At 40.9% G+C, this 24,600-nt stretch overlaps 1 protein-coding gene across 2 annotated transcripts in view; it reads left to right on the top strand.

The window, feature by feature from the left end:
- Positions 1-2,756: 2,756 nt before the first annotated feature.
- LOC110074007 (zona pellucida sperm-binding protein 4) overlaps positions 2,757-24,600 on the top strand; it is a 38,552-nt gene continuing 16,708 nt past the window's right edge. For both annotated transcript variants that reach the window (XM_072993806.2, XM_020783792.3), the window contains exon 1: positions 2,757-24,017. In XM_072993806.2, coding sequence (XP_072849907.2) covers positions 23,807-24,017 — 211 coding nt within the window. In that variant the 5' untranslated portion in view covers positions 2,757-23,806. The remainder of the gene's footprint in view (positions 24,018-24,600) is intronic.

Raw genomic sequence — 24,600 nt, 5'->3', positions numbered from 1 at the left:
TTCTTGGCGATGTTTGGATAATTCACCTACTTCTACTTATCTTCTTGCTCCTCACCACCTTTTGTCTGAAGAAGAGGACTGTAACCACACAAGCTCAAACTGAAAGAAATTTGAGTCTTGAAAAGTGCTGCAGTCCTCTGTTTTTGATTTGTTTCACTGTTGTCATCCCTCTCTAGTTATGCTGAAAGACAAAAGTTTAGTAGGTGATTGAAGAGACAATATTGCATTTAAAAACAGTTTACCTCTGTGGCAACAACCATTTGATCTCACATATATTTAAAACACTGGGGTTACTGATCTGGTCTTGTTGTGAAGCACTTAAAGCTAGAAGTTCAGCCTTTTAAAGGATTGGCCTGGAAGTGGCTAAGGGTCATTTTGACCTCTGAACGCATTATAGTTTGACCCTTGTATACACAAGAACAATTATGAGCAGGGGTGGGACTGTCAGAGTTAGCATTGTTTGGGCTAAAAGTGTCAAACTTTAAGATTAAAAATGCATTTTCTGTTTCTTGGATGGGTCACAAAATTACCATGTTAATGGTGAGGAGGGACCAGCTTCATAATGGATTATGGACTATACTCATCTTTGACCATACCAATTTCATTTCAGGAGGAACCTGCATTTAATATACAGATGGTGTGAACCCATTCAAGTAATGTTTGACCTTAAACCAACAAAAACCATATGTCCCATTGGATAGTAAAGGAATTAGCAAGCCTTATTAAAAATATACGAAAAATGAACACAAAATACCTAGTAACACTAGAACATACTTGTCCTTCCATCCGCTACAGTGTACATCAGTAGGTCCATAATTTAAATCCAGGATAACTAAGGCCTAATTTTCTGTTTCTTGAGAAAGAGGAGCTTCCTTCCTTTTCAGCTTTCTGCCACTTTCTAACCAACACGAAATAACGGATGCTCTTCCTTTCGGATTCTTCATACACTAAATTAAACCAGCTCAATAAGTTGTATATACAGGGCCAGAACCTTATAGCAGTCTTCATGCTGCCTGTAAATTAAAAATGACCTTCTCCAGTTCATATATTTAATACATACCTGGGAGTGCCCAATTCATGACCACAAGAACAGGAGCCTTTTCTGACCAGACTGAGTCATGGTTTTACCATTTTGTATCAGATCCAAATGCTACACTCAGCTGGGAATTTGCAGTTGTTATCAGGAGGAACTGAACTTATTCAGGATTATGATTATCAAGGACTAAACTGGACACACTCTACTCAAGTTTGTTATTTCCTCATATTTCCCCCTTTGAGTTAGTCCAAACTGTTAGGCACAAGGTGTGTTTGGGCATTTGTTCCTGATAGAGAGAAGATGTTTGAGAGGAACACCCTTGACTGATGGATTAGAATCAACTCAAGACACCTTTAAGGCAATTATATTCCACAAATACTGTAGCATGCGAAGAACATAGATATTTGTTTTTACTGAATGGTTATGCTCCCCACCCCTCAATCTTTTTTGAAATCCTGTCATGCAAAATTTATTTTGTTCTTCTGTGTGATTAACTGAATCTATGATACCAACAGAAACCATCTTACCACATTATCAGTGTATTCTTCCATGGTCACATTAAACCTACCATATTAGAAGAATCCTCTGAAGAAAATAAGATACATCTTTGGCTTTTGAATAGCTGGTGAGCCACTGAATTCAACAAGTTTCATGAGTGTCTGGTTGTTACCAAGAAAGGCGCATTAGGTACTGTGGTGCTTCCAGGTTGCTTATCTGTGTGGAGCTGGAGCATCTGTACCAGTCACCGGCACCCATCATGAAGCTCCATGTACAGATGCCCTACATTAAGTTATTACTTCAAGAATTCCTGCCTAATTCTCAGCAGACATGTTACAGCCTGTCCTCTACTGAAGACAGAGCTTTGCACAGTTCATCTCTTAAAATTCTCTTCCCTACTTATGGGCAGATAAAGAGGGGAATGGGGGCAGTTCACCTAATATCTCCAGGGTGGGGAGAAATTCTCCAACAGTGGAGTCAGGCTCGCCATTAACAGTGGCAGTTGAAGATGGAAATTCTTTTCTCCTAAGTATTTTCTCTTCCTGTTGCTACTGAACTTCTTAATGCAAGTGGCAACAGCAGCAACTATATTGATATCCTGGCCAGCACTTTGAATCCTTCACAATATACCACACATAGCCTCACTGATAGTTACAGTATGTCATGTGATTTGGCAGCAACCATAAAACAGTCTTCGAGATTCAGAAGAAATTCTGTTAAATAGCGATAGAATTCCTTATTCCAGGAATATGAATAAGAAAAGAAAAATCTCACTTTTTTTCATAATTGTTTTTCTGTGGGTCAAACTGGACAATTTATCCTGGTGGGGATACTCCCCTGAGCAGCGAAAGATATCTGATTGTCATGTGCTTTTGTTTGCCCACATGGTTTCTATTAGCTTGCTTTGTTTTTTGATTGGTCACTGAACAATAAGCACAACTTTAATATGCAAATACAGTGGGGTCTTGACTTGAGAACTTAATCCGTATTGGAAGGCGGTTCTCAAGTCAAAAAGTCTGTAAGTCAAGTCTCCATTGACCTACAGTGCACTGAAAACCGATTAATCCCGTAACAGGCCGTTTTTGTTCCATTTTGGTTTTTTTCTGGTCTGTAAGTCAAATCTCAGTCTGCAAGTCAAACCTAAATTTTGCGGCCAGAGAAGTCTGTAACTCAAAAAGTCTGTAAGTCAAGCCGTCTGTAAGTCAAGGGTCCACTGTATGATTGCTGAAACACATTTCTCCAAGACGATCCCACTGTGGGAGAGAATATAGATAAACCATAGGGAAATGTATGTTTCATTAATGGCTAATTTGATCCTGAGAAATCCTGGGTCAGCTATGAAGAAAATATAATTTAGGATGCCTCAAAATCCCTTCTGTATTAAAATATATTATTTATTGCTTGCTAAATGTGTCCTTTGTTAAAAAGAAACTGCTGCAATGAAAAAAAAATAAAAGTCTGTTGATAAACTCTTTTGCACACTCAGTGAAGCTTACCTAAACTGATTATTTAACTGTAGCTCCTCATTATTTATGATGATAACAGATTTTTAGAGTAGTTTTTTTTACCTCATATTGCAGTGGTTAAACTGTTGTACTGCAGCCAAAATTGTGCTCATGACTCAGGGTTCAATCCCAGGTAGCCAGCTCAAGGTTGACTCAGCCTTCTATCCTTCAGAGGTTGGTAAAATGAGTACCTAGTTAGCTGGGTTTGGGGGGCAATGTGTAGTCTGCATAATTAACTTGTAAACCACCCAGAGAGTGTTTTAAGTGGTATGTGGTGGTATATAAGAAGCAAACTTTGCTCTTTTTTTAAAGTGGGGCACAAGAAATGATGGCGAGAAGTGAATCCTGGTAGGTATGTTGACACTTACCTTTCTTTTATTCATGTAAATATACTTTAAACTTTAAATCATCATAAGTTACTAAAAGAAATTCTGTCAAAATAATTATACTTGTTTCTGTTTCCTGTTAAGAGTGGGGTTTGGTTTAATCCACCTCCATTTTGTGCATTTTTTAAAAAAATAATTCTTTCCGACATTAACTTTTATCACTGCTACCAAATTGTATGGGGAAAGGGTTTTCCTAGCAGTGAACTTGAAATGGTGGCTACCTCTAAGTAAAAACTCTTCTCAGCTAGATCCTCTGAAGTGTTCCCATGAACTCTATTCTGGCCTTCATTCACCTATTAAGCTTCACTATTAAACTTCCCTGTTAAGGAAGACTGTAGCAAAGAGATATAAAGTCCAGAGAGAGGCAGCTGCTAGATGGGAGGAATACTAGAAATTAAACTTAATAATGAGTGTCTGGAGAAGTGAGAGATGAGTGTCAATCCCATTTCCATTATTTGAATGAATGCAGTGCTGTGGCACAGTGATCTTTACTGACCTTGGTTCTTATCATCTTGGAGTTGATGTGGCCTTCCTTTGCTCAAGACATAATAGTTTTGTCTTCTATCCAGGCACCATTTTCTTCTTCCTTTCCTTTTATATTATTTCACTGACCACAGCAATTATGCAAATAGCATGAGGAAATAACTGCCCTGAAGAAGAAATGCAGATGATAACTAATGTTACCTTTGTGAATCCTTGAACTGGGTTTCCTTCTTTACAGTTCTTGGGTATGTATTACTGCTTTCTTGCTTAAAAGGAAAAGCTAAATATGGAACAGTGCATACTGGCCGTGGATTTTCCCTCACTGGATCAAGATTAATTTGTGGCATCAACATATCCTCAGATAAGTAACATGCAAATAAAATGTGATTCCCTGAGATACATTTCCTGGGGTACAATAATTGTTTTTTATGATACAATATCTGGATTAGAAATGAATTGCTTTAGCAACTTTCAAGAGAAAGACAGTGTTGCAAATACAGAAAATACTTCTGAAAATGCCCTAGATTTCACAAACTGGATTCAACTTCCAATCTCAAATTTTGATTGTCTTTGTTTTGGATTCCTAACCAAATGTCTCTAATTCAGAAGAACGGCATATGCCGTGATTGAATAAACTATGTTTTGCATCAAGCCCATTCTTCCTTTGCTTCATGCATCCTTTCTGTATTAGAAGGACTTGACTGCCAGTGTTTTTGAGATGAAAATATAGATAGTTGGGTTCCTTTGTGATGCCCTCTTCTTCCTGTAAGGATTACTGTCAGTGAAAACTTCATCTGTCCTTGTACATTCATGAAGGTTTTTTCCCCAAGGTTCCTGTGTGTTAATTAAACTGACAAAAGATTACTTTGGGAAGAAAAAAAAACTAAAAACAACTTAAGGTCATTGAGTAAAATGTTCCATATCATAATAAAGGATCTGCCTGCATTTATAACAAAATAGCTTCAACTTTGTCATATTCTGTCTGGTATGCAGATAGAGAAAGAAAGCAGTAATGTACAGAGATGTACAGCCCCCCCCCCATTCTGCTTCTTCCCAATCAGATTTATTATAGATGCTCGACACCTTACCCAAAGTCAGAGCAGAGATAAAAGAGGAAAGCGTTTAACTGGGGGGAAAGGATCCAAGTAAGAAGGGCTGTAAATATCTAGAGCATACGGGGAGACTAAAGTCCTGCCCTGCAATCTCTTCTTTACTATACTCAGTTCTTGGGTTAGTCCTCCTGATACCAGTTGTATTCAGTGGTCACATCACTGGTACTTTACTTTTATTTGTTTTACTGAAAATTTGTTTTCAGCCATGTTCAGACACTGTCCAGAATCCTATTGCTGGTTGCGTAAAGTTTGCATAACTTGCTGTGACTGATTGTGGTTAATAGACGAGCTACTGGGATGCATCTCCATTGCACAACTGAGCATATGACTGAGACGCGGCCCACCACCTTATCAGTTAGCTGCAATTAGCCATGGCAAGATACATACATCTTACAGGTCACCAACAGGATTACAGCTGTTCAGTCTGAACAAGAAATCTGACTCCATATGCATACCAGATTTTTAATGGACCATGGGCAACAAACCCTCAACGGAAATAGTCTCCTTTCACCAGCGTTGCCATCAGCTACTGCTGCTTTTCATCCTCTTTCCCATCATTCCTAGAACCAAAGTGATGGCCAGGGAGACAGATCATGAGACAGACCCAACAGTGAAGAAAAAGGACAGGTCTAAGGGAAGGCGATCAGTGGGGACCTGTTGGGATATACAGGTAAGCTCTCAACCAATGCTAAATTATGCCAGCCTTTGGTCCTAGTCCTACACGCAACCTTAAAAGATGTGTGAAGGAGATCTCAAACATGCTTACATGGCAGTAGAATTCTTCATGAAATCTGAAACCTTAAGAAAGGGAATGTGAGTAGAAGCCCACTCTAGATGCTTCTGCTCTTTTTGGCAAGGCCAAAAAGAGGGAGAAGAGGGCTGGAGTGTGTCAGGATGCTGAGGATGGAGGTGTGACACCATCTGTGAGCCCACTACATGGTTCAGATTTCCTGTTCCTCATTTGTGTTCCTGCTTTTACAGTTATTTGTTAAATGTAAAAGAGCAACAAAACACAACAATTTACTCCACTTCATATACTGCTTAATGGTGCTAATTGTGTGTTGTAGAACCACAAAGCCTGGCTTTAAGTTCAACTTATCTATTTTTAAAGCTATTCCTTTCTCTTCTCCCTTCTTGCCTGTTGTGCACGACTACTAAGTTGTTATAGAATAATCTAAAACTCTTCCTTTGCATCCTTATCCACACATTTCAATAATAAGAAATCTTTAATATTTCATTGAGATTTGAAGATGAGACATACTTCACAACAGACATATGAGGATGTGTATTAAAGCCAAACCTATGGGTTTGTCCGATTAGCAGCTGTTGTTTAGCTTTTCCCGATTCTTCACTGTTTTGTCTGATATACCATTGAAAAATATAATATCTGGAATGGCAAACATTTCCCTTCAGGCAAACAGATATTCATGAGCTCCCCATATAGGCTTCCCTCCATTTCACTAATCCAAACGGTTTGAATTCTAATAAAGCACCAGGATCTAATACCAGATGTTATGAAATCAGTACACCAATTCTGTTGCTCTCAAAGTGATTTTCCAAAGATTAAAGCTTCTTCCTTTATGCAAGGGAACTCTTCTCTCGGTTCAGCACACTGATTCTCTCGTGTTCTAGATAACATGGAGAACCTTCATGCATATAGGAAATTCTCCTTGTCAGGAAATTGGTCTCCTGGTGAGCAGTTTTTGGATCAGTGTCAGGGGTGGGGCTAACAAGCCCCTCCTCTTTGCCTTTTTATTACATGAGACATGAATAGAGCAGTAGTGTTCCCCTGAACGCAGGTAAAGGAGCCACAGCATACAGAATCAAAATCATTGTCACAAGACTTCTTTCAAAATGTAATATAAATATTACATTAAAACCATACTCTAAACCAGCCATCACCATATCTGTACTGTTTGTGTGTGCTGGACTCCAACTTCCAACATTCTTAACTGGCAGAGCCATTGGCTGTGTTGGAATGAGATCAATCTTGAAGCACCTTGATTAAGATAGTCTGTTATAGTATCACACTGTCTTCCCCTCCCCTGCCTGTTTCCTATCAGCGATAGATACATCCCGTCTTGACCTCCTTTGGAGTTCTTCTGTTGAGTTCCATTGTGTTTACTTTCCATGACCTCATGGAGACACCTCCGTCTTTACAGATCTGTCAAATTAACAGGCTTGTAATGTAATTTTCGGGAAAGTGCATAGGTATCTCTGTAAAATACACACTTAAGATACTTAGCCTCTGGGTAAAAGTGCCTATAAATAGAAGGTCAATATTGTTAAAGAGAAAACAGCCATTGATTTTGGAGAGAGAAACCTCAATGGTGTGACCTGCTGGGAATACTTACCTACCATGAAGAGGACAGTTTACCAGTGATAAGACAATATAAATGGTAGCCTGAGGGAATGGGGAAATTCTTTGGGACCATACAAGCATCTCACAGACTCTGGTGTTCCTATATTATATTACTTTGGCAGAGTTCCTTGAAGCTGATGACAGTACTGTAGCTTTGAAATCAGACAACACTTTGAAGCAATCTGGATCAGGTGTAAAAGTTTCTTATCTTCATTGTGATCTAGTTTATCTCACACTTCAGTGATCCTGTAGTTCACACTGGAGATGGTTATTCCCCTGTGAGGAGGGTCCAGAGACGTCTTTGGATCACTGGTTTATTCATTAGTATGGTTTACTTTTATTCACGAATAAGGTTTTACCTGGTTTACTTGAAGAGGCGGGAGGGCATGCTCATGGCAATAATACTGACAGGAGGTGAAAACAGAGGAGTGAAGCTTGGGGAGATGGAATGGAGTCTGCCTCCCTTTTCTTTTTTGTCAGCCAGACTCCTCTGGGTCTGTGCTTCCTTGTGGGGATGGAGCCCATGGCACTATGGAAGCAGTGGTGTCTTTACTAGCAGGCTCTAGAACCCTGGACACGTGACCCAAAGATCAGCACTTTATTCTTCAAGAGGGTTTGTAGGTGTGACATTACCCAGCATGTCCCCAGATTATTTCACTAGCCTAAGACCCACAACATGTTCCCTCCTTTATGCTGTCACCAGTTGATCTTTGTCAACAATGTTCAATTAGAAAGACTGAGGTCCATGCTGAGTGTAAAGTTTAACAAAAACAGGTTTATTGGATACAGTTCACTTAAACAGGTTTTTCAAAGACTTTAAAGTATTCTCTAGGTTTGTAATAACTTGTTTCACTCTTAACTCTCTATAAGTTCCACACTCTTAACTGCCTCCCTTAACTCCTCACTCTACCACACTCTTTAACCCCCACAGACTAACTTCTACTTCAGGCTCTCATTCCTGACTGAAACAAACTGACTCACGCACTGACAAAACTCCCCTCTTCTCTGCCTCACCCCTCCCTTCTAGTTTCTCTGGCCCCACCTCCCAGCAACTACCATTGGTGTATGCAAATAACATCCTACTTGAGCCAAAGCAGGGTGATCACCACAGTAGGTGATGGTGGTTGAGGGTAGCCAGTCTTCAATCCAACTAGTTTCTCTAGTGGTTGCTTTTATTTACTTTTCACATATCACCTCCCCCCACAAGCTACCATTAAGGCAAAAGTAATACAGGAAGGGAGAAATGCTATCATTTGTTGATGAATTTTGGGGGAGGAGAGTTGACATAGCCCTTCTTCCTTTTCCTGAAGCTGGCATCCAGTGGGCTGTGGTGACTTTCCTCTCTCTCTCTTTCTCTCTCTCTCTCTCTCGTTAAATAAAGTTTGTGACATAGCAAAACAGCAATGCATCTACTTAGCATAGTTCACATAATACCACAAATGTGTCTCATTTATCTGGAATATCACTGCATCAACAGGGAAATATTTTAGAAAATAAAACTGTAGAGACAATGAAAATAAAGCAGGGAGTTTCCCATCTTCCATTAAAATGTTAACACCTACCTAATATATCTGAGGGTTGACACCTCAGATAAGACTGCCCACCATCCGCATAGGCTACTATACAATGGGATAATTAGGAATGCACTGAATTATGCTAAAAAAACATACACACAGGGTCCCTAATGCTGTGCCAGAAAGGAGCAGGATAATTCCAAAAAGGGGCAGGATGGAGCACTAAGTCAAAACATGTGTGGACGCCATAATTTGATTTGAACCAAGCCATACCAAAAGTGATGCAAACAGCAAGATTTTGGAAAGATTTTTTCTTTCTGCCCAGATAAGACATTTTTGGTTCTCAGATTTGACTGTCCATATGTGGTCACAAAAGAGCCTGAAATGACCTGCTCAGCATTGTACACAACCCACCTCTCCCTCATCTCAACCTTTGTAGACAGTAAGATAAAGGTAAAGGTTCCCCTTGACATTCTTAGTCCAGTCGTGTACGTCTCAAGCCGTAGAGCCAGTGCTTGTCCAAAGACAGTTTCCATTGTCACGTGGCCAGCATGACTAGGGAACACCGTTTTACCTTCCCACCGAGGTGGTACCTATTTATCTACTTGCACTTGCATGCTTTCAAACTGCTAGGTTGGCGAGGACCTGGGACAAAGCAATGGGAGCTCACTCCATCGCGTGGATTCGATCTTACGACTGCTGGTCTTCTGACCCTGCAGCACAGGCTTCTGCAGTTTAGCCCACAGTGCCACCACGTCCCTTTTGTAGACAGTACATAATAGCAAAAGCTGTGGATTCTTATAATATGGGGCATTTCAATTTGGGTTCCTGCCACCTGAGGGATAGTATGGCCCACACACATTATTGAAGATTGGCTCCTATATATGAACTGACATGATTTGAGAGCAGGGCTGTGTGGGAGTGGGCCATATAGCAAGCTTAAGGGTAGAGTGCATGAATTTGAGAATCGTAACAAGTCACATGTGTGCAATTTCTGCCTTTTGCATGCTTGAACAATTCTAAAGTTATGGCGGGAAGACTATCAACAGCAGCCAGAGATGTATCTCTAGGCTTCTAGATTGTGAGCTGTTTTTACCATTATAATATCAAACCCCAGAATTGATTGTGGGGTTAATGGTTCTCTACTCTTATTTAAACATAAGTAAACCAGGGAGCACAGTGCATTGCTTGTATTCTTGAGAAATGGCTTGCTTATTTCAGCCTCCATCTATCACGTTTGACATTCACAAACACACTGATTTTGTTTTTGTTTTTTGTTGTTGGCTTTCATGCCTCTCATACAGATTACATTTAAATAGGATATTTCCTTCATTTTCAATAGGTAATGGAAGGTAAGTACAGGCTTAGAAGCTCACAGTACACATTTATTGGGAAGAAAATGCCACTGCATGTAACAGGGCTCACTCTCTTGTAAGTGTGCTCAGCATTCCAGCCCCAGTCTTGCAAAATGACCCCTTGGTTACACACGAGAAAGTCGACATTTTACATTTTTGGCTCAGAGAATAAAACGAATTATAGTCTATAGGCAGAGACTAAAAATTCAGTGATTGGATTGTGAATTACACTTGGGTAAATAATGGCATTGGCTATTGACCATATTACACAGTGCTTAGGACATTTTTCAAGCGGTATGACCAACCCAACCCTCCTTATAGCATGGAAAATGATCATAGTGCCTCCTTCATCTCTAGGTAAAGGAATGAAAAAGCAGCCCCTCCCATAATGCCAGGTGCAGGACAATTTGTCTCAGTGTGGCAGACAGTCCTCTTTCAGATTTGCCTGTAGCCAAACGCTGCATCCCAGAGGGTGGGGCTAAAAGGGACAGGTGTGGCAAAAGAGGCTAATTGAATATTTAAAGTGTGTGTGGGGGAAATAATGGCATTGGTAGGGTAATAGGGAAAGAAACATCATCTTCACATTTGCCTTGGGTGGAAATGTATCTTGGACTGGCCACAAGTACCATGTGATGGCAAAGCGTCCAGCTGATATCCTGCTGGTCAAAGAAGTCAGTCCTGGGCTTCTTAAACAAACAGTCCAATGTATTCTAAAGCAGCTTCGTATGTTCTTACGTTCATTTTTGGGATCTAATAAAACAGTATGCTAATTGTTTTGCTTAACAACACATGCCTTCAAGGTTTAACATTCCCCGATTGTTTCCCATGTATTCAAATTACTGATAGAGCCATTCAGAAATAAAGGAATGATGATGCAGCCACTCTAGAACATGGTGGCATCATTTTTAGTAACTTATCTATTCTGTTTTTAATTTTCCACCCCTAGAGGTTATATGTTCTCCTTTCCTACTCTGGACCATGCATTTCACAACTGGCCTTTCAAGAAAGGTCATTTTATTCCTGAACGTACAAGCAAACCTCTCTCCCTCTGGTCAGGAAGGGGAGGCAAAACCTAGCTCATAAATCTTATCTTACAGATTCTTTCGGGTACCCAGTGTGGTGTAGTAAATAGAGTGATGGACTAGGAATCAGGAGGCCTGGGTCTGAATCTCCTCTTAGCCATGGAACTCACTGGGGGTGTGGAATGGGTAAACCCACTCCTTAAAGGTCTCACTTACCTCGAAAGTCCTATTAGGGTAACTAAAAGTCAGTTTCAACTTGACAGTATAACAATAAATCCTTTCAAATGCTCCACTCCTCTCCTGGTTTTGCAGTCTCAGGCAGGCAGCAAAAACAGAAGGCGTCTCAAAACATTTGCAATTGTTAGCCTGTGTTCAGCTTAAAGGTAAAGGTAAAGGTTCCCCTTGACAATTTGTCCAGTCTTGTTCATCTCTAGGGGAGGTGCTCATCTCTGTTTCCATCCCATAGAGCTAGCGTTTGTCTGCAGACAATCCTCTGTGGTCATGTGGCCAGCACGACTTAGACACAGAACGCTGTTACCTTCCCACTGTGGTGGTACCTATTTATATACTCGTATTTTTGCATTTTGCATGCTTTCGAACTGCTAGGTTGGTGGGAGCTGGGACAAGCGATGAGGGCTCAGTCAGTCGCATGAATTTGATCTTACGATTGCTGGTCTTCTGACCTTGCAGCACAGAGGCTTCTGTGGTTTGACCCGCAGCACCACCACTTCCCCCGCATGTCATAAATTCTGTTAGCCCCTCCTTGCATGTGGACAGCTTGTGTGGAGGGAAAATGTTTTTCAGTGCTTGTAGCATACTTAATTAGAAGTTGGAAATGTTACTTTTAGGGAACTACAGCTCCCGGATTCCCCCATGAATATGAGCAGTATACGTTATATGGTGCTTGTATATTCATTAGCGGCATATTTGGGTAAGAGCTGCTGGCTGTACATGTCTGCTTATGGACACTCTGCCTTCCTGTGTCATACTGTGTTATTGTCTGGCCTCCTTGCCCGGAACATGCAATATGCAAGAGGCACACAGGGCACCCTATATACTACTCTGTGGTCTAGAAAGTTATACTCTAACTTAGAGCTGCAGAGTTTTGAATTTCTGGTCAATTCCTTTTGTAGAAGTACAGAGACTCAAAGAGGAGAATAGCTACATGTTTCCCAGATAGTCCACCCTTTTCTCATTAACTGCCCTTTTCTCATTAACTGGCTCTTATGGTCTCAATAACTCACTCTGAGACATTTGTAAGAGAAAGAACAAAAACTTTTCATTACTTGCAATTGTGAACAGCTCAACAGAAAACAAACTTCCAACAGACTAAAGAGAGGGAAACAGACATACTACAGAAAGGCAAGGCCCTCTTTGAATTCAGAGGTGGGAGACAATTATTGATAAGTGCTGGATAGATTAACAGTCACACCATACCAGAAAAGTCCTTCCCAGTCAAACAAACTAAAGGCAGCATGTAAAAACTCCAACACTTAGAGCATTTGATGTGCCTAATATTGCCAAAAACAACAAGTTTGTCAATAGCCAGAGTGTTTTGTTTTCTTGCCTCCCACAAAACCACTTTCCAAAGCAAGCAGGGAGGTATCTTTTCCCCTCCACCAACAACTTTTGGCTCTCCCATTGTGGCTGTACCTCTAAAGTGAATATTTCTAACATTCAGACTCCACAGGGAAAAATACAGGAAATTATATGGGTTTGAGGATGAAACCCTTTCCCTTTGATCACATGACACAATAGGAAATGCGAATCAATGCACACCCTCAATCCATAGTATTTCCTCTACAGCAGAGACCTTCTACTTTTAAAAAGTCAACCTTATGCTTTTGTAAGCTGATGTACAATGGAAGGCTGTCATCAAGTGGATGCACACACATGCAAAGCACCTTGCCTCTTGTCTCTTCCTTCACAAGCAGTGTACATGCACACATGTGCACACATGTTCTCTCTCTTTCTCTCTTACAAGAAAAGAAACCAGTATTATTTGCTCCTCCTCTTCCTCCTCCTCCTGTTCTTGTTTTGCAATTCTCCTCTGTCAGCAATTGGAAACTGACCAGAGAGTGCTTCAAGTGATATGGGACAGTATGTAAGCAGCACACTTTGCTTTGCTTTTTAAAGGCAAAATGTAGGAGATGGGAGGAAAATGGAGATTTTTCCAAGTTTCATCGTGATGAGGCTTGTCAAGAAGTTTTGAAACTGCATCAGCTCATTCTTCTCCTCCTACATTAAAACAGTCTCTGGCCAGTTTACAATTTACTTATGCAGGGTACACATTATGCCCCCTCCCCCGCCATGTGCTGGGTACTCAATTTGCCAGCCTTGGATAGAAGGCCAAGTCAACCTTGAGCTGATTACCTGAGCCTACTGGGACTGAACCCAGGTCATGATCAGAGTCTTGACTGCAGTGCTGCCATAGGGTTTAGCAGTTGAACAAGGAGCCACAATGTCACAATGTCTTCTGGGTAGCATTTTAATTCAACTCTTGACAGGTGCATACAATGTGAATAAAGAGACGTTACAACAATTTTATGACACTAGTTTTAAAGGAAATAGACCAGCTTTCAATGTGCTACTCGTTTCAAAGCAAGGTGCTGGTGAGGACACTTAAGTGGTCGGGAACCTTAAATCTTTAATTGCCTCTCCCTAAATATAACTGCCTCATTGCTGAGATCTACCAGCAGGGCCCTACTCGGTGTCCCACAATATCTTACATAATAGCGCCTATAGTGGAACAAACTCCACATGCATGACTGATTGGCACCAACACTGACCATATTTTAATGTGATGCTCAAACATTTTTGGCATTTAAGGGTCTTACATTGTGGAGTTTTGTTGTATGTGTATAGTTTTAAATCATTTTTTTTTTTTACATTTTACACCTTTTTTTAATTGGTGTCCTGAATCCTTTTAAAGCTTTTAAAAATTGCTTTGAATTTCCTTTATCTGTATCTTGCTCAGATATCTTGTAATATAAAGTGGAATATAAAACTTTTAATATATAATAAGCAAATAAATGAAAAGTGCTAAGATACAGCGAGCAGGTTAAAAGCAAACCAACCAACAGAAGAAACATCTATAAAAACTCTAGTTCTTTATTTCCATCTCTCTTCATTTCTTCCTTTACAAAGAGGGTGTAAAACACCACCATAATAATAATCTGGTGACATTTTGTGGCACCCTTGACTCTGCTTGTAAACTGACACCTGGGTAGCATCATAGAAGAGAATGGGATCCCATCCTCCATCCACATAACCTTCATATCGCAGCTAAAATAAAGTTCAAAGGCTTGCTTGACATTTGTGCCAGTTTACATCCATTTTAGCTAATCTGGGAGCATCTGAATGTGACCCTCTATTACCATGCTAGCGCTTTACCTAACAGCATTCTGACTTGGGCTATAATTTGGCATTTTAATGTATACATTTCCCCCTATTCTGAGTCTATCTGAAGCCACAGCTACAAGAACCTCTGAAGAAAGGAGAGATACAATGGACAGGGGAGGGAGGGGGCGAGGAAGGGAGAGAAAGGCTTAGCAAAACATGAAATCTGGGAACAATTAAAATCAAGCCAATAGGAAGGCTGGCAAGACAGCTCAATAGCGGGAAGATAACCTTGTTTGTCACTGCAGCCCTGTTTTCTGTCCCCCACCAATTATTATTATTTTTTAAGCTTTCAGATAAAAAAGTAAACATTGTTATGCTACATACATCGTAATTCTTCTAATCTGCTGCCTAGTAGAGCAAAAAATTAATATAATCTTGCCTTGGTGGAGGGAAAGCAAAGAAGCCTTTGGGAGAAAAAAAAGTGGGGACAAAAAATGGCTACATGGAACGGAACAGGGCCTGGACAAATATCTACACAGTTGTGCACATAAATGGCCAAAGCATAATCAGAGTGCTGTCATCGACAATGTCAGGGGTTCCTCAATGAGAGGATCTGTGAAAGACAGCCTGTCCACCACTCCTTCTGCAATTAGAAAGCCATATGGTTGTATGTTCTTAGTAGAGGTTGTTGTTGTTGCTGCTGCTGTTGTCGCTGGGGGTGTGTGTCTCTATTTGTCCATGTAACTTTTCAATACATATTATCTATTCAAGTGGGGGATGTCTGACTTTGCATCATCATCATTATCATCATCAGCAACAACAATATCAAGAAAATTCATACAGTTCTATAAGCAGCTGCAGATCTCGGAAATTACACCATCAGAGCTACAAAAACGGCAATATTAGGAGCAGTATATTACATCAATATTTAACAGATACTTAGGTCTTTTGGTTAAAATATGTATCTGTGATATGATACTAGTCAATGTTTTTATAATTTGATTGACTGTGCCTAATATGTTTGAATATTTTTGAATTTTTGAATATTTTGAAGAAGGCGCAGTGGGGATTCGAATTCCCAACCAGATTATCTAAACCACTGAGGTATTCAGCACTTCAAAGTTTTTCTCCAACAATCACAGTGTTCTGTGGATCCTTCTGCTGCCTTTGAGCAGAAAAATCAATATCAAAAGTGCTTCCTGAAGAAAGAAATGTGACAACTGGTGTGATATAGTATCGCATGGTCTACTGTAGGTGTCAGCAGTCAAAGGCACAACCGACTGATATGTTCCTCATTCTTGTCCCCACTGATAATAGGAGAGTGATGTTGTGTTTAACTGCCTGCTTCCTGCACCAACCCTTCCTCTAGCACCATCGGGCATCTGGCATGACTTAAACATTGGAATATAGTATACACAGATACTTAAAAAAAAAAAAAAAAGAGCCCTAAGAAACCCACAGCCAGTATGGCCACTAGTCGTGCTGCTTGAGTGATTCTGGGAAATACCAATAGAAAAGTAAAGGTAAAGGTTAAGGTTCCCCTTGACAATTTTTGTCCAGTCGTGTCCAACTCTAGGGGGCGGTGCTCATCCCCATTTCCAAGCCATAGAGCCAGCGTTTTGTCCGAAGACAATCTTCCGTGGTCACATGGCCAGTGCGACTTAGACACGGAACGCTGTTACCTTCCCACCGAGGTGGTACCTATTAATCTACTTTCATTTACATGCTTTCGAACCGCTAGGTTGGCGGGAGCTGGGACAAGTGACGGGCGCTCACTCCATCACGTGGATTTGATCTTATGACTGCTTGGTCTTCTGACCCTGCAGCACAGGCTTCTGCGGTTTAGCCCACAGTGCCACCACGTCCCTCCAGTATCAATAGTAGCTTTCTCCATGTCTGGGTAGACAAGTAGACAGTTCTGAAGTAATGTTGATATTTTGAATACCATTTTGCTCCTCCCAAAACAATGTTATCCTCTTAAAAATTATTCACTTTCTATTTCTAAAGGAGTGGGAAGCATGAGGCCCTTCAGATATCTGTTGGACTACAGCTTTCATACTCCTTAGTCAGCATCGACAGTGGAAGTCTGACTAGAGTTGTGGTCAAACAAGTTCCGAATTACTATGTATTCCCTATTTCTGCTCTATAGCTCTGCCTTTCTCAGTTTAACTGTAATCTCAGAAGATCTTTCTTTGCACGTAAACCTGACACAAGCCCTGGTGTGGTTAAAAAGGGCACATTGGCTTCTGTCCCTGTTGACCCCGTGCTGGTCATGGCTTGTAATGCCACAAAACAGTTGCTGCTGGAGCTGTCCCTGAAGAAAGAATAGCATTTCTGCCTGGCCGTTGCCATGGAGCCTTCCCAGACACTTCATCAGTGGAAAGCCGGCCTTGTTATTTTTGCTAGGGTGGGGGCACACCCAACAGCTCCTTTTTCCCTGCATGGAAAGCTGGTGGGGCTGTCCCAAACTCACCACTATTAGTAGCAGTGGAAAGCCTCCTAGCACTAGCCAGCCTGTGGTCCAGGCACTCTTCAGTATAAAAGACAATATGATGCCATGCCTCAGCGTCTCTTTCTCCACCTGATTTAACAATGTAATCAACCTACACCACCAGCTGTGCTGGCTACAGCTGATAGGAACTGTAGTCCATCATGATTGAGTTTTATTTGTACCCTCGTATGAATAGAAGAATAGCATTTTATTTGCATTAGCCATAGGCCTTAGCAAGATAAATATAAAATGTACAAATATATAAAATCAGCACATTAAAATCAAAATAATGCATGCATATACATCACACACATACAGTACAGCAGTACCAAAATTAAACAAGTAGATCTATGAAAACTTGCTATTTTAAAATCATATTGGGCCTAATTTTAATTGCTACTGCTAAAAAATTTAGCTGACTGTACCATCATCTGTTTATCTCAGTCTGCAAGGAGAAAAGATACATACAAATTGGACAAACAAATGATTTTCTTAGCTAACAAGGGGGTAAGTTAGCTCTTTGCACACCTCTCTATAGAAAGAGAAAAAGATAGCACATGGGCAAGTGTTTTTCAACCCCTTCACCATATGGGCTTGTGTGATTTTTGTCATAGGATTCCTTTGAAATGACTCTCGAGTAGTGCTGAAGGCATGACATGAAGTTGTGTGCATGAAAAGGCCCTTCTGTATTTTGCAGCTGTCGGCACCCTTGTATGCTCTCTGTGGTTTGTGCGACTGGGAGAGACTTCTCGGATGGGATTATGGTCTATCCAGCCATATTACTGTTTTATCTTGATTTCCCCTAGATTCTGTGCCTTTTAACCTAGATTCTCCTCATGTCCATTTCCACAGCCAGCTGACCCAAGAAGCAGTTTTTCCCTCTGTCCCAAACCTTGCCTGGTCACCTCTGTGATATCCCAAGAACCCACTCCTGTGACATCACAAAATCTGTCCTTTTGGTCTGAAGTTCGGGCTATGAATCTTCATGGAATGGTATCCTGCTGACCTGGCAGCCCTATGAAAGAGTCCTGTTGAAAGGCAAAGCGATTGAAGCCGCCTTGTTAAAAATATAAAGCCACAGCATGCAGTGCCATCTCACTGAGTTCAATGAATCTTACTAGCAAGTAAACATGTTGACAAATAACTGGAATGAATCAGAAAAACAAAATTGGGTGGGTAGGAGTATATAGTGAAACCATTTCTCCTTGAATTACTGGGGCAGTTTCATAAATATTTGTCTCAACCACTGTCACGGACATCTGTACCACTGGGCACAGTGAGATGATCACCTCGAGCAGGAAATGCATGAAGTGGCAACAATGGCAGTCTGCTGGCTGTAACTCCACAGCTGTTTCTCTCTGAAACCTGAATTGTCCTCAGTCCTCTAAACTAGTCTGATGCCACGTTTTAGTGCAGGATGCTCCCCTTGCCACTGATGAAGTGAGGACTACTACAGTATATGGGAGAGGGAACAGGCTTCTTTTCTGCTGCTCCATAGGGTAGGAGTTAAATTACAAAAAAGAAGATTATGGATAAATATCATGTGTGTGTGTGTGTGTGTGTGTGTGTGTGTGTGTGTGTGTGTGTGTTTGTGTTTGTTTGTGTGTGTGTGTGTGTGTGTGTGTGTGTGTGTGTGTGTGTATGTGTGTGTGCATCTTAGAGTAAGAGCTGTAGAATGGCCTACCTTGAAGGTAGGCTTTTCATTATGGAGGTGTTTAAAAAAAATTCAGATGGTCGTCTGTCAGGGATGAAAAGATCAACAGGCATGTGTATGTGGGTGAACCAGTAGATATTGTCTATCTGTATTTTCAGAAGGTGTTTGGCATGGTCCCTCACCAAAGGCTGCTGGGAAAACTCCACAGTCAGGGGATAAGAGGGCAGGTCACCTTATAGACGAGAATTGGTTGAGAACCAGGAAACACAGAGTAGGTGTCAATGGGCAGTTTTCACAATGGAGAGAGGTAAAAAGCAGTACGCCTCATGGATCTGTCCTGGGAACGGTGCTTTTCAGCCTATACGTAAATGACATAGAGAGAGGGATAAGCAGTGAGGTAGCCAGGTTTGCAGATGACATGAAACTTTTCTGGGTGAAGAAGACCAGAAGGGATTGTGAAGAACTCCTGAAAGATCTCTCCAAACTGGAAGAATGGGCGGCAAAATGGCAAATGCGTGTCAATATAGGAAAACGTAAGGTAATCCATACTGGGGTGAAAAGTCAAAACTTTAGTTATCAGTTAGTGGGTTCTGAGGTGTCTGTGATGGATCAGGAAAGAGATGTTGGTGTGTTGGTGGACAGCTCGATGGAAAGTGTCAACCCGGTGTGCAGTGGCAGTGAAAAAGGCCAATTCCATTCTAGGGATCATTTAAAAAGGGATTGAAATAAAACAGCCAATATTATAATGCCATTGTACAAAATGCTGGTAAGGCTGCACCTGGAGTATTGTGTACAGTTCTGGACACTACACCTCAAAAAAAGAAAAAAAAACCTCTTTTCCCTATCACATAATACTGAGTTTGGGTGGAGTTGTCTTTTGCCTCAAGTGGAAGAAACTTCTTGGGCTGGCACTCTCATCACTTATCACATACATCACTTCTAATGGATCTAATGGTCCAAATCACCTCTCTCTGTTGCTGGACTGTGAGACACTGCTTGTGCTGTCCCATACAAACCATTCATTATTCCTGAAGGATTCTTTTTCATATATATATCAGCTTGTCAAATGTTTCACCCATATCTGGATGTCCAGGAGTATTCAGAAGTGAGACGTGTCTGTGGTATAAAATGTGATCTCATTCCCACTCCCAACCCAAAACAGGAGCAAGACTGAGAGGATTACTCTTGCAAGATAACAATTCCCTGAGACCAAATATTGAAATCAAATGTTATTAGCAGTGAAATGCTGATATTAGGAACCCCACAAACATTTGCCAAATGTGGTAGCATCCTGACATTTTTGTTGTTGTTTTTATGCCATCAAGTCACTTCCAATTTATGGTGACCCTATGAATGAGTGATCTCCAAAATGTCCTATCCTCAGCATCCTTGCCCAGCTCCTGTAGACTCAAGCCTGTGGCTTCCTTTAGGGAGCTTTTCCATCTCATATTTGGACTTCCTCTTTTACTGTTGCCTTCCATCTTTCCCAGCATTATTAACTTTTCCAGAGAATCCTGGCATTCTCGTGATCCCTAAGCATCCTGAAACATTTTTTAAAAAACTAATATTAAAGAATAAGATAGCACTATAAATAGAATTTTGAGGCGGCATCACAGGATTAAATCACTTGAAACTAATAAAAACTTTTCAGCTGGGGATTTTGAGATGGTGGGATTACTTTGACGGTGGCCAATAGCTCTCTGCTATAGTTGTCCTGATGTTCATCTCTGATAGCATGAGAATGACTGCAATGTTCAGCAAGCCTTCGTGCTAGAGAAGCACGGAATTGTACTGCTCTCTCTCTCTCTCTTGGAGCCCCCAAACACAACAGAAAAGGAAACTGATGAATTTTACATGATCACAGAGAACCAGGGAGGTAGCATGCGGCTCTTCCTTCAAGTGCTGAGGAAGGCAAGAAAACATGAGCTTTGGGATGGTGGGTAGGTAAAGCATATGGCAATAAAAGAACTGCCCCTGTATCTCTCTTCTCTCCGCTCCCCCAAGACTTACTCTCTTCTCTACAAAACTTAATTTGTATACCTGAAGGAATTAGCACTGTCCCCTTAGCTTGTGACTTGCTGCATAACTCATGATGAAGTAGATTTACTGGGCAATTGCTGGTACCACCACTCCCCTTTGCTTCTGTGCATCATTGCTGCTTTCCTTGATGTTTTCACTTCACTTTGGCATTCCCCTCTTTCTCAACCCATCTCTCCCATCCTGACTGACAGCCTGTACCACCTGGAATTAAAAACAACAACAACAACTCAATGTCAAATATGCTTTGGCAAAGGTGTCTGGCTCCTGCTTCATGTGCATATATACATATTTTTGGCACAAAAACATATGGCTGTGGTATGCTACATGAAATAATTTCTCAGGGACCTGGTCTCCTCTTGCCCACCTTGTTTCTTGTGGGGGGGGTGATATGAAAGTCAATTGTTTACACAGATATAAATGAATACACATGGGAGCTACATTGTGTTTTAACTAATTGCAGTTGCTTGTTTTTTGTTTTTTTTTTTCAAAATGCTACGTCTGTGATCCTATGTATATTTTCCTGGAAGAAAGTTGCAGAGAAATGAGTAACACTTGCTTCTCAAATAAAATAAAATAAAATAAAATAAAAGAGAGAGAGAGAGAGAGAATAGGACAAGGACTGTGACAATGACTAGGATTGTAACCCATTTATAGAGGCTGTATGCAATTAAGAGCAGAATTTATCAGACAAGGCTTTACCCCTCATGACATGTGAAAGACAGGAAAAAACTGGTTTGATAAATGCTGTCTGTGATTCACCTGCTGAAGGTCACCTTCTAGATGCTGTTGCACTACAGCTCCCATCAGGCCTTGCTGCCAGCAATGCTGATTAGTGATTATGGGGGTTGCAGTTCAATAGCATCTAAAGGGTCACATGTTCCCAAGACCTGGCATAAAAATATCCAGCCCTTTAAAAAGTGTCAACCCTCTGAATACCCTACATTTGTAAAATTGCATTGGATTTATTTGGACAACGATGTTTTCAAGACGACTGCTGATAGTCAGTGTTCCTCTTCGTCTTTCTGAGATTTATCACAGCGTGTTGAAAATTTAGTGGACAGGGAGGGTGACAAAGAAATGCTAAAGGAAATATATAAAAACAAAGGAGTCCAGAAATATATGAAACACAGAAGGCTGGAATACATCAGTCATGTAATGAGAGATGAAAAGCACAGTGACACAATTAATCACTCATGGGGAAAGTGCAGTAACCCATTTCCCTGAAAATAAGACCTGACCTGAAAATAAGCCCTAGTAGGATTTTTCAGGATGCTCATAATATAAGCTGTGCCCCAAAAATAAGCCCTAGCTAAGTGAAACCACGCCCTCCACCATTGTGCAGCAACTAGAAGATGACATTACTGTATTTGAAAAAATGTAAATTGTTGTACATGAAAAAATTAAAACATCACCTGAAAATAAGCCCTAATGCATTTTGGAGCAACAATTAATATAAGACCCTGTCTTATTTTGGGGGAAACACGGTAGACTGCCTTGGAAGAAACCCAACATCATTCTGTAGAGGTATTGCATTCAAAGTAAAAATAATTTCCAACTTCTGACAGTAAAGGAACAAGAAACATCAGCAGGAGAACAGGGCCTGGCCATGCTTTCAGTCGGTTGGCAACCCCAAGCATGAGCATCCTTTGGCTCTAAAAAAATGTGCAAGTTATGTAAGCTAAAACAATGCCATGCAATGTACTCATTAAAAGTGAAGTGCACTACCTTTTGAAAAGAGTTTGGGTGGAAATCTATTGCAGTCTGAGCCATTGTATGTTTGCATGGAAGTAAATCCCATTTAATTCAATAGGCCTTGTTCTGATGTGAAGGCATGAGCTTAGTTAAGCAAGATGGGCAAGGGCCAACTCAGCTGACTCTAAGCCAGCTGAAGCTCTGCTGAATTCTCTCAGCCTTGGAATGCTGGAAATTCTCCTGACCAGGAGAATACTATTCATAAGTATGTACCATCAGGTTGATTCTGCCTTGTGGCAATGCTTTCCAGGGTCTCCTAGGTATTGAGTGCTCCAACATAGTTTGTAATTCCCTTCTTCAGACTGCCATCATAGTGGTTGCGTCCCTAGGTTGAAGAGGTTTGGATCTGGTACAAATCTACGGTTCCTTCATCCTGCCCCCTTCTTCATCCCCTCTTAGCTTTGATCCGCCAGCAGGGAGTTCTGCCAGCAGAAGGGTAGTTGTGCTATTGTAAGACACTTTAATCCTTCAAAGTTTACTGTTGCCAGTGTATCTTTGATTTAGGATTGCACTGTAAGTTTACACTGGATTAGAGCCTGGCACCCAATCCTAAATAGAACTATCACACTCAAAACCCTTCAAGAAACCATGAATTAAAATGTAACTAACTGTAGCTTGTATCCAGCTGCAAGTGGTAGACTGTTTCCACTGCTCATTTATTTCCCAAAGAAACTTGTATGAAATGATCAGAACTATAGCATAGCCATTCAAACACAATACAATGAATATATGTGCTTCTAAGTTATACAGATCATTTGCATCATTTAACAAGCAAGATTCTGTGTTGTTCAGCGCTGCATAAGCTGCTAATAGAAGCTGTTGGATTGTGTGCAAACCCATCATTTTACTTCTTTCCCACAGTGATCTCTTTTTGGGTTGTTTTTTTTTCTTTTATTCACACATTTAATTTATTATTATTCTGACCCAATGAAGGAGCAGAAGAGATTTTCAGATGCTGCCTCTTTCATTGCCGTTTTGAATTTTGTTTATTTTGCCTTGGCAAATATGAATGGATTTAGAAAACTAATTTCAGAACAAATAAAACTGGATAAATGTGGAGCAGGTGCTGCTGGCATGTAAGCTGAGGAGCTACAGAAAGGTGTGAATTGATTTCCTTCTGCTGTTTTCAAGAGGATGTTGGAATGGTCCCTGACCTAAAGAGACCACACACCTTCCCTTCATTTTGCCCAATGACAAGTTAATTAAGCCTGTATAAATACTTCCTTTGATGAAGGTGGCAATTGGTAAGTCAGCATGGTGGTAGCAAAGTGGTTCCAGGCCCCTTCGGGCACTGTATTTCTCTGGGTCCTTTGTTGCTCTTTTTCTGCAGTTTGGGGTGTCCCCAGTAGTTTTAAAGATATATCAAGTTGGTGGAGCCACAGGTTAGTGTACTGTGGCAGCGAAAGCTTACAGTTTACCTTACCTGCAAACCACACAGATATTATTCCTTTGTTTACTGTTCAAGGTAAGTAAGGTTTGGGGAGCAGAATCTCACTGTGGGGACTGTCAAGAAGTACAGTTCAAAATGAATTCTATCCTGGCACGAGTGAGTGTCGAATGGGCAGATATCTTCTGGGCTAGCACAACTGGCTGACCATAGAACTATTATTGGGTCCGTTGGATCTGCCAGGACAACAGCCATTGACCAAAATCAGCCAGCAGAAAAGTGAGTAAGGGGAAGGAGTGGGGTAAGAACAATCTTACAACAGACCCAAACCCTCTTCAGCCCGGGCTCACAAAATGAGGCCATGGAGTCCTAAGTAATTTTGGACTCAGCTGGCTTAGCATTACCTCAGCCATCTTGGCCAGTTAGGGCTGAACCCTAAGATAGGCAGTACAAAACATCAGGCCTTGGGGTTTGATCCAATTCTCCTTGGGTTCCTTTCTGGTCCTTGGGGCTCATCAGATGTACACTCCTTTCCTTGCCATTATTTGGTGGTAACCCTGGTTTCATCAAGGCTTCTTTCCCTTTCTAAATTGAAACACTTCTTCTAACATGTAATAAGAGCTTTAGCTAAAACACACCAACATTTTAATGCCCATCCTTT

This window comes from Pogona vitticeps, chromosome 3 (genome assembly GCF_051106095.1).
Source record: "Pogona vitticeps strain Pit_001003342236 chromosome 3, PviZW2.1, whole genome shotgun sequence".
NCBI classification, from domain to species: Eukaryota; Metazoa; Chordata; class Lepidosauria; order Squamata; family Agamidae; genus Pogona; species Pogona vitticeps.
Note: the sequence above shows the minus strand (reverse complement) of the source record. Positions and strands in the feature narration are given on the sequence as shown.